At 43.1% G+C, this 10,505-nt stretch overlaps 2 protein-coding genes across 3 annotated transcripts; one reads left to right on the top strand and one right to left on the bottom strand.

Annotated features, from left to right (window-relative positions):
* The first annotated feature begins 829 nt into the window (after window positions 1-829).
* jund (JunD proto-oncogene, AP-1 transcription factor subunit) lies at window positions 830-2,847 on the top strand. Its single transcript, XM_056421749.1, has one exon. It carries the CDS (start codon window positions 1,174-1,176, stop codon window positions 2,104-2,106), a length of 933 nt encoding a protein of 310 aa, XP_056277724.1. The 5' UTR covers window positions 830-1,173; the 3' UTR covers window positions 2,107-2,847.
* A 314-nt stretch (window positions 2,848-3,161) lies between these two features.
* rab3aa (RAB3A, member RAS oncogene family, a) lies at window positions 3,162-10,038 on the bottom strand. Of its 2 annotated transcripts, XM_056421750.1 has the most exons (5): window positions 9,963-10,038; window positions 7,945-8,169; window positions 6,624-6,742; window positions 6,360-6,484; window positions 3,162-5,526 (listed from the first exon to the last, which is right to left on the bottom strand). In XM_056421750.1, the coding sequence occupies exons 1-5, from the start codon at window positions 9,963-9,965 to the stop codon at window positions 5,336-5,338; spliced, it is 663 nt and encodes a 220-aa protein (XP_056277725.1). In that variant the 5' UTR covers window positions 9,966-10,038; the 3' UTR covers window positions 3,162-5,335. The 2 variants fall into 2 exon arrangements, with proteins under 2 accessions (XP_056277725.1, XP_056277726.1); XM_056421751.1 differs by lacking the exon at window positions 9,963-10,038 and having other exon boundaries at window positions 7,945-9,717.
* Between the last annotated feature and the right edge of the window lie 467 nt (window positions 10,039-10,505).

The raw sequence follows: 10,505 nt of genomic DNA, 5'->3' as shown, positions 1-10,505 counted from the left end.
TCCAGTTTGTATTATATTCTATTATTTCCTGTTCTCTGATGATGATATATTCTATTATACAAAGCTCTGTTGTATTAGTTTCTGTTCTATTGTATTTTAATTAATTATATATTTATTTATTTGGAACAATTTGTATAAATGAAGACACGGACATGCGCAAGATCCACAAGCCATTCAACCAATTTCCACGTGACACTTTCAATCATAGAACACACATGGTTTCCTCATTCTACTCTCACTGTTTCCTTCCCTTTTTCTCGAGTGTGCTTCTCCAGAAACACTTTCAGAGCACTGAGACGTTGTATCACCTCATTTCATTCTCTTGGTCTTGTGTGAGGCCTCAATGTGACCATGGATCCATAAAGAGCTGGGGAAAGAGGCGTTCACATGAGTGTTGGAAGGCTGATGAAGTGGAATAAATATCTGAATTTGGTTTTTAACTTAAGAGTTTAAGACCAATGTCAGTGGAATAAAAATCTGAATTTGGTTTTCAACTTAAGAGTTTAAGACCAATGTCTTGCTCCGGATCCTGGCCACAATATTACAGTAAACGTGTGTGTTAAACGTATGAAATAAAATCTAACATGATAGCTTATCATCAAACTCTATATATCTTTCAAGTCTTTTGAAAGTGCCTTAGTTGAAGGACTACTTTCTCCAAGTCATGTTCCTCTGTTCTTCCCTCGGCCCTCGCCTCTTACACCTTCCCCGCCCAGTCTCTGCTCTCTTTTGGCGACCGTGAGCTTTTTTATGCTATGACATCAAACCACAATGCATTGCACTGTTTGTAGTTTACCCGAAGTCTCCATGGCAATAAAGACCGGGTCGGCCCCTTATTCAAATTCAACCGGAAACCAACGTCATTTTGGGCCAATCTCCGCGCTCTGGAGTGACATAATGGAATTTTTAGGGCTAGAAAGCGAGCGAGGTCTGGAGCTGCGCATAGCAGTCGTGCCATCAGGAAAAGACAATATCGCCCGCGCGCTTAGGAGACCCTTCAGAGCCCCTCAGGCACAACAGTGGTCGTCTGATAGCGTGACTGATACGCGAGAAGAGGAAGAGGAAACAGGATTGCGTAAGAATAAGGATCAGCCGATTTCCTCTTGTTTGGATGGGATTGCCGAAAGAGCGTTAATGCGTAACGCTCAACACTCCCTCATGTGAGGGTGGAGAATGGAAACAACCCTCTACCTAGGCACCGCGAACACTCCGAGGGTCTCCAGCATCTATTACCAGAGCACGATGATGAAGAAGGATATTAATCTGAACCTGGAGCACCACAACCCCGAGCTCAAAACAAACCCGCTGCGGGACAATGACGGACTCCTCAACTCCCCGGACTTGGGACTCTTGAAACTAACCTCTCCAGACCTGGAGCGTCTTATCATCCAGTCAAACGGTCTGGTGACTACCGGCAACCCGGCCTCCCAATTCCTCTACCCGAAGTCCGCCAGTGACGAGCAGGAGTTCGCGGAAGGCTTCGTCAAGGCGCTGGAGGATCTCCACAAGCAGAATCAGCTGAGCGAAGCGGGGTGCGTCTCCGTGGACAGGCTGGAGCTCCTCGGATCAGCGCACGCAGTCGGCTCCGGCGGGCTTCAGCCAACAGACCTTCCGGTTTACACCACTCTGAACGGCTATGCGGCCAGTCCGCTGGGCGCCACCTCCATCAACTACTCCACGGACACCATCCCCTTCCCGCCGCCTCCGTCTCATCTGGCCAGCGCGCAGCAACAGGCGGCGGCTGCGGCGGTTCTGTCACGACTCCAGTCTGCCGGGTTGGTGAAGGACGAGCCTCAGATTGTGCCAGACATGCAGTGCTTCAGGGACAGTCCGCCTATGTCTCCCATTGACATGGACAACCAGGAGCGCATCAAGGCGGAGAGGAAAAAACTGCGGAACAGGGTAGCCGCCTCCAAATGTCGCAAGAGAAAACTGGAGAGGATCTCTCGGCTGGAGGACAAGGTCAAGAACCTGAAAACGCAAAACACCGATCTGGCCTCCACAGCCAGCGTCCTCAGGGAGCAAGTGGCCCAGCTGAAGCAGAAGGTGATGAACCATGTCAGCAGCGGATGTCAGCTGTTACCAAACCAGGTCCAGGCTTACTAAATCTCACAATGGAGCTCCTCGTGGATGTTTTGGTAAAGGGCTCGGAGTGTGCTCCCAGGATGCAGGCGTGTGTAAAGCGGGACATCTACCTTTTAGAACACACAAATCCTTATCAGAGAATTCATATGAGGCCCTCCAGAACATGTTAACTGAGGAACAGAAGACATTTGCACACCTCGAGAGCTGCACGTCTACTGGAATAATGTCAGGTTAACCAGCAGCAGGTGTGGGCTGCAGCCTCTTCGGATTCAGGAACATCTGGCGGTGTTACGCAGCAAAAAGACTTCATTTGTTGCCCTCATTTTTTGGGAAGCCATGTAGCATCTTGCTATAAAGTGGACTGTTGTGGGAAGGCGTTTATAGGCGTGAGCTGGACAATCTGCAACCAAACACCAGGGAGTCAACACGTGCTGTCACCCAATGTGTAATATAATGCCTACTTGTTTACAAGCACTTAGCAATGACAAATATATTTTATTTACTGAAACATTTCTTATTTTACATATGGTCTTACGTCTCGTTTTTTTTCCTTTTCATTCTTTGCAAAAATGAACACTGCATGTCTTGTTGCTTTCGTGTACAGTAACAATTGTATTTTTCATTATGGTGGCTGCCATGTAGTTCTTCAGTCACCAAACTTCCATGAACGTATGTGTACATGCTGAGAAGACCTATCTATCCATGTGTAATGGACTCTCAAGCCTCTACCTGACATTTATTAAATTCACTACATTACTAAAGCCCAGTGTTCAGTTTCTTACTATATGGGAGGCTCTGCTCGCTTTATTAGTTAAAGGAACATTTGCAAGAATAGTGAATACATTCATAACTTTGCATGCTCTTCTCTGATACAGTTGATGTGTGGGTGTTGTATAATGTGCAGCAGAGGAAAGCTGAACCAAACCATAGATGGTCAAACAACTCTCAGGGTAGAAAACAGGACATTATTGCAGTGGTGTGCCCTCTGCTGGGCACATGCACTACAAACCATTTTCTGAAACATCACGTGCACTTAATTGGTGACTTGTGGAAATAATTGTTGAACCCAAGTAAACTCCAGCTTATAGAATTTGTTTATTGATTCCTTATTTTAGCAAATCTGGCATTACATAATTACAGCACAATTCACACAACTAATACCCGACAGGCAGAAAATCCCTATTTACAAGAGTTCTTTACGGGAGGCGAGTTGAACAGTGTTCCCAAGTCACCGGCAAGTTTACAAAACACAGTAAAGTAACAAACAAAAAAATCAACAAACGTCAAAAGTGAAGCACTGCAGTAAGAATCAGCGTTTTAACAAAGTGTTCAGAGTATTCACTTTCCTTCCTAAACCGTTTCCCTCTTTGAAGCTGCGAGAAAAGCATTACCACATGGGTTAGTGCAAGTCTCACAAACTCTAACAATCACTTTCTTTGGCTCCAAACATGTTAAACATGTTGATATGCTTTCAGAGATGGAACTATTGTTGAGACTGCCTTTACAGAAACTGTACAGTCGCACACCCACGTACAGTACGCAATTACCAACCTGCAGCAGGGCGGTACATTGCTCATATTTGGGTGCGGAGAGAACAGTCTGCTTTTCCACGAACACGTCCGGGAAGTTACATAACTGATATCAAAAGACAAACACACTTCTCACCAAAGCTGCGCCGATATAATAAGAGACTTTTAAACTGGAAACTTTGAATGTACCTCTTGAGGAAGCATCTTAAGCTTTAGATTCACTGTAAACACAAATACATTTTCATTTCAAAGCTGGGAGAGGTTAAGCAATTGAATACTATTCAACATCTGCTTAAAAAGTACAGTGCAGACTGCAATGCATAATCTAGGAAGAACATTTTCTTAAAAGTAAATGAAGATATAAATAATACAAAATAAATAAGCCTTATTTTGAAATAACTTAAATGTTGAAAATATTTCCCCATGCCTTGCACGACTTAGGTTTAGTACTGTTTTACACGAGCGGACACATCTCGAACCGTTGCATCAGAGATAGAACTCACAATTTGATATTTAACATGCTTCCAAACAAAAGGTTGCCCCATAGCGTCGAGATGGAAATATCTTCCACCAACAAATACGTGACTATCTGAAGTTGATGGAGAGGTCTGCGCCTGCACTGAGTCACATGCCTTCCTCCTGAGTGCATGTTGCACAGTGAATGAAAGTCACTACAATGAGAATGGGGTTGTGGTCTTAACTTGTGAAACCTTTAGCCCCATTGGGTCCCTCCGAGTGCCGGTACTGTAGGACGGATCAGTTTAATCCAGACAGCAGCTCGTACAAACAACCGTCCCACCAGAACCGGTTAAAGACAACAGAACCCGATAACCTAAATAATTTTAGTATAATATACTTATTTATGTATTTATTACATTCGCATATCTATTGACGTTTAAACATGTATACACTCTTCTCATGAGGTTGTGAGACATCCCATATCTTTCTATTTTGCAGAATGTCTTACAAATAGTTACAACAAATACTTTAAAATGTTTTACTTTGTCATCAAATTTTGCTGAAATAATAATAACAAATAATTTAAAAACAGATATTCATGACCTTTGCTATTCTTATATTTGTTCCTATAGTTAAAAAAACCAAAACTTTCAAATGACCCCATTTGGACATCAAACTTGGACCGTAACTATTTGTAGAAACTCACTCACAACACTGACACGGGCCAGTGATTTCACATGCTCAAAACCACACCCACAAACTCAAACAAAACAGCAATGCTATTACAGTAGCAAATCTATATTTGCAATGGAACTGAAAGTAAAACAAATTTGTATCCATTTAGGTTTGAGACGTTAGTCGGCTGAGATTGGAGGATCCTCATCCTCTTATCGTAAAACCCAATAGCGGACACGTCAACAAGGAATGATTGAGTTTCAGCCTTCACTGGCGTCTGTTAAGATAAGGATTGTGTGTGTGTGCGTGGTCGTGTTTAAGAAAGGAAGAGGAGTTGGAATTGGACCTATGTTAAATGTTATTCACCCCTCTAACAAAATTAGAATCATCCCATAATCTCTGTGACTGAAAGGTGGGGTTCATGTGGAGAATGCTTAGAGAGAGGCCTGGAGAGACGAAGCAGTCAGGTTGTGTTCTCTGTATGGCAGTGTTTGTGTGTAATAACTGTGTCTAGGAGAACGTTGTGTGTTTTAGGACAGCAGACATTGTGTGTGTGTGTGTGTGTGTGTGTGTGTGTGTGGTCATGTTTAGCAAGCACAATCCTGAGGGGACCTTTGTGGCTGCTCGCTGAGCTGGGGTCCCTGTTTAGAACCACTAACAGTCGGGTCGTTGTTGTCCAGACTGTCTGACATCCTCTCACAGATGATGTCCACCAGCCGTTCGAAGGTCTGCTTCACGTTAATATTATCTTTAGCACTTGCTTCGAAGTGCTCAAAACCTGCCGGGAGGGGTGAGAGAGACACAGAGAGGCTTTGGTTACACGTATTGTTCAGATGTGGGGCTTACCCAGTTAATCCACTTATCTCATCATGTCAGGACACATCGAGGCTACGGTCAGACTGGCATCTCAAACCTCAACACTTTTCCCCCCGAGTATTTATAAATTAAATCTATTCATAAGTTTATTTTTTCAGATCATACTTAAACCTCTTTAATAGGTGGTTTGAAATTAGGTCCAATTACTGTCAAGTTGCATGTGATACTATGACTCAGTCTGACCACTCGGATCACTCCCAGAGCGATGTGTTTCTGATGGTACATGTTCCAACAGGGAGAGCAGAAAGCTCGCTTGACTAAATTAAAACCAGCTCTCTTGAAGTTGCCTTACAAAGACTGACGTGTTGATATTCAGACCCATGTTCAAATTTAAATATAGTTTGTATTTAACTGGTGTTAGTATGGTTCATTGGCATAGCGGCCTTTGATTTACAATTATTTCAGCCTAAATTGTTCCAACATCCATTTCAAATATGTGAAATAATATAACGTGGCAAGAAGAAGCTTATTCATAATGACATGCAGTGTTCCAGCCATAGAAAGGGGCTTTACAAAAGGATATGAAACGGGGCATGTGTTGACAAAACACAACCTCTAAAACAAACAAAATCCAAATACAACCCACATTTGGGGAATTCGACTATTACTTAAAGATATATAGGAATGTTATTATATGGTCACGATTATATATAATATTAATTAACTATTGCAGGAGAGGAGAGGAGCCACGAGAGTGTAAAAGCACCAGAGACGTGTCATCTAGTTTGTACTCACCCAGCTGTTCTGACAGCTGCCGGCCCCGCTCGGAGGCCACCACTCGTTCATCCTCCATGTCACACTTGTTCCCCACCAAGAGGACCTGGGCATTGTCCCATGAGTAGGTCTTGATCTGGGTCGACCTGTTAGCACAAACAGAGTGTTTAGCTATATCGTCTTAGCTGCTAAAAGTAGTTTCAGAAAGCACGGAGGGCTCAGAAATAAAATGAGATAGGTTTCAAAGTTCATGCACACCGACGTGCACGCTGCGGTGTCACTCACCAGTCTTGAACGGCGTTGAAGGACTCCTCGTTGGTCATGTCGTACATGAGGATGAAGCCCATGGCTCCCCTGTAGTAAGCTGTGGTGATTGTCCTGTAGCGCTCCTGGCCAGCAGTGTCCTACACAAACAATCATTTTTTACTGAGAAATACTTTTTTTGTAAATATATATTTACCTTCGTCTCATGGACATGACGAGGTTTCCATCCACCCAGAGATGCTCTTGCTCAGGTTGTGGTCTCAACATTGTCATTTCCATGTAGGCCTAAATAAGCTTTGGGGTGTATTTGTCTTTTCGTGCAGATCATCGTCACCCAGCACCTGCGAAGGCTTGAGGCCTTCTGCACGTGCTTCCTGATTATTTGGAGGTTTGACATGAAGCCAAACTCCCATGACCATGAGGTATTCCTCTGCTGCTCCCCCACATGTCTGAAGCAATTGGTGTCAGGGACAGGCTTTACGGCTCGTGTTAAGAACACTTCAAGAGTATTGCCATGACGCAGCAGATGAAATGAGTCGGGGCCAGCTGGTAATCATTAGAAACACTGGTGAGAGAAAGCACTTCAGCCACAGATGTGAAGGGGCAGCAGAACAAACAGGCAGTCAGACTGATGAGAAACTAAATGTACATTCATTCTGTCCAACTAAAAGTACTTTAGAGCTGCAACAATACGTTTATTATTTTGTTGATGGAATATTTAGATACAATGCATTTGATAATTGTATTGTTTGAGGCACCTTTCAAGCAAAAATGGCAAAGACGATCTGGATGCAACTTCTGGGATTCCAGTGTTTTCTATTTTTAAACTGAATATTTTTTAATTCCGAACTGTTGGTTGAACGAAACAAGACATTTGCGGCTGTTATCTTGGACTTTGAGATATTTAAATATATATTTTCTGACATTTTATAGAAAAAAAGGATCAACAGATTCTTTGATAATTAAAAGAATCGTTTTGTGCTCATCGTTCTGGGCTACTGTCGAAACATGGCGGTACAAATGCAGCTCCTATGTAGACATAAACAGCTCCTTATGAAAAGATAAAGGCAATAGTTCTAAGTTGCAGGCGATAATAGACTATATAAAACATAGGTATGAATGTTATGTAGTAATTATGTAATGTAAAATAAAGTGTGGCATAAACTTCACCACCTGTTACCCTCCTCAGTGGTCGAGACAGAACGGTGGTGCTGAATGCAGAAAGCAGCAATAAGCAAAGCAATGAGAGTTTTAAATTCCTTTTCACTCTTCAGGAGTTCAGAGTAAAATGTCAGCGACTGATTCACGAGCCCCCCCACGTCTGAATGTGCACATTCCTCACCCATATCTGCAGCTTTATCCTCTTGTCGTTCCTGTAGATGGTCTTCACCTTGAAGTCGATGCCCACTGTGCTGACAAAGGCTGGCGTGAATGAATCGTCTGCATAGCGGAAAAGGAAGGACGTCTTTCCGACGCTGCTGTTGCCAATGATGAGGATTTTAAACATGTAATCAAAGTTCTGGTCTGAGGACTCCTTCTGTCCGTGTGTGGCATTTGCAGACGCCATCTATGCAAGGATTAAGATCTCATATTAATCAGTGACAAGGAAGTGGCTTGAAGAAACAGCATGCAACAAAAGAAAGACCTTAATATAACACAACACCACCACAGGTGACACTCACAAAAACCACCAGTGTTGAATCAAAGCCTCCCTGACAGTTTCTCAAAAACTACACATTATAATCATCTACGAATGGTGGGGCTGTTGTATCTGATAACATCAGATTAGGTAATCCCTGAACTCGCTATTCGGTGTCAACTCCCTGTGGATGCAGGGTCATACACAATTCCCCTGTCCCTGGATAAAGCGTCTCATGTTCGGTTGAAATAAATAAGAAAAATTAAACAATCCCGCCTTTGTGACAGAAGTTGAAGTTTAGGACATGTGACAGATTACCACACGTTTCATCAATTTGCATTTTTTTGTATAATTCATACAGAACGTGTTTCAATTGGGTTTCAGATGGAAAGAAATGTAAATAAAAGTTTAGCATATTTAAGAAACATGAAGGCTTATGAAAAAAAAACGATTGGCTTCTGGATAAACACGACAACACAAAAGACTTATCGTTATTTAAATATGATATAATAAATCAAGCATTATGTCAAATGCTAAAAGGTGTACAAGTCTGAGAAATAAAGGCAAGACAGAGAACATGTATCAAGTGGGCCGGGCAGCTGTCAAATACTGAAAATACAAATCGAGTCGATGGACCGTAGAACTGAATCTGGTTTGCTCTCTTCCAAACTCATCCACAAATCTCATCACGACGAACAGACCATGCTGGGGCACATCTGTGAGGAATATAAAGGAACTATGCACATACAAGTGAGACGGGGACCATCATTACTCTTCTGACAGACCATCTGCATACAGATGACAGCGGAATGCAGCCTCCTCGTTTAAACCGGGCTGGGGTTCATCAGTAGTTATCGTCTTCTGTATGATGTCAGGTATTGACATGCTCAGGGTGTAAACACATGCAGCCGTTTCGCCAAGAGGCTGTGTCAATATACCCAGACACAGCCTCCAGGGCTTCCACGCTGTGTCAATAACACTGGTCGGACAAGGACCGCACAACTCCGCCCCTCGCGAGATAAAAAGACGGAAGTACCGCAGCTTAACAGGCTAAGCGTCGGCTAAACTAACTATCATGTCCCATAAGTACGACATGAAACCTGCACGCAGCGCCCCGCTGTCCGAACACATGATGAATGACGATATGACACAATCTGCCTTGTAGTGGCCGACGGGCTCTCGGACACCCGCTCGGGCCTGGAGGACGACCTGCCCGTTTGAGAACACAACACGGTCCCGATGTAAACGGCCTGAACGACATCCTCATCCACAGCGCAGAGTATCGAGGGTTAGCTCGGGATGCTGCTCGCTGACCGAGCTGCTTTAAATGGACAGTCTGGTTCACGTCAGCTGGAGAAAAAAAATCATTTTTTAAAGTAGCACACGCCTTTAGTGTCACTCATTACTCAGCTACCACTTATAATAAAGACCAAACGATTTTAAAGATAATTGCGTCACAGCTCCCAAGGTGTAACGTTAACCTTTGAAAACGCATGAATTACCGTTAACGCGACCACAGCGGACCGTTACCGGAACCGACGAGCAGCCGCTAGCGGAGCATCCCAGCTAACCTTGTGTCAAATGAAGGTTACTCTTCCTTTTTTACCACTACATTTTCTTTCAAAATCCAAGATATGGAAAGCGATAAACAATACGAATAAAATCCGTTGCAACTGTGAGGCTTAACGTGGCCCGCGATGACAAATAAGCGCAGCGTTTACCATGAGCTGTGTGTTTGATCCTCGGCTTGCCAGCAGCGCCTAGCCCAGAGTCCAGCTTTGCACCTGCAGTCGCTCGTGCGCTTCTTGATTGACAGCCCCGGCATAAGCGCGTACACACACAGTGTAGAGGATGATTGGCAGGACGATTGACCAATCAGAGAAGAACACCCGTTCATTCACACAGAGCCCTGTACTCACCCATTCTGCAATTATTCATAGTTGTTAATTCAATATTATTGATAATAGTGAATATAGTTGGTTTAATGATGAAATTTTTTTTTTCCGTATTGAGAATGTTATATAGTAGACCAGCAAAATATACTCATTATGAAGAATGGTCCCTTACAGATTTATATTATCATCAATGTTAGATTATTATTACAGATGCATAAATAAACACATTAGCAGAATGTAAGTGTTTAAGGTATGGTCGCTTTCTTTATGTTCTTTGGGTTGTTTAATCTATAAACCCATGATGTGTTTTGTATATCACCTAATAATTACAGCTGTCAAATGAAGGATGTGGAATAAAAAGACAATATT

Source organism: Pseudoliparis swirei, chromosome 8 (genome assembly GCF_029220125.1).
Source record: "Pseudoliparis swirei isolate HS2019 ecotype Mariana Trench chromosome 8, NWPU_hadal_v1, whole genome shotgun sequence".
Taxonomy (NCBI): domain Eukaryota; kingdom Metazoa; phylum Chordata; class Actinopteri; order Perciformes; family Liparidae; genus Pseudoliparis; species Pseudoliparis swirei.
This window is presented reverse-complemented; position numbering and strand designations above follow the sequence as displayed.

Bases quoted from the DNA above. Each gene is read 5' to 3' on its own strand.
- jund (XM_056421749.1), top strand. From the start codon at position 1,174: ATGGAAACAACCCTCTACCTAGGCACCGCGAACACTCCGAGGGTCTCC.
- rab3aa (XM_056421750.1), bottom strand. The intron at 6,485-6,623 runs GTGAGTGACACC...TTGTGCTAACAG, and splicing joins TTCAACGCCGTTCAAGACTG to GTCGACCCAGATCAAGACCT. The intron at 5,527-6,359 runs GTGAGTACAAAC...CCCTCCCGGCAG, and splicing joins GCAGCTGTCAGAACAGCTGG to GTTTTGAGCACTTCGAAGCA.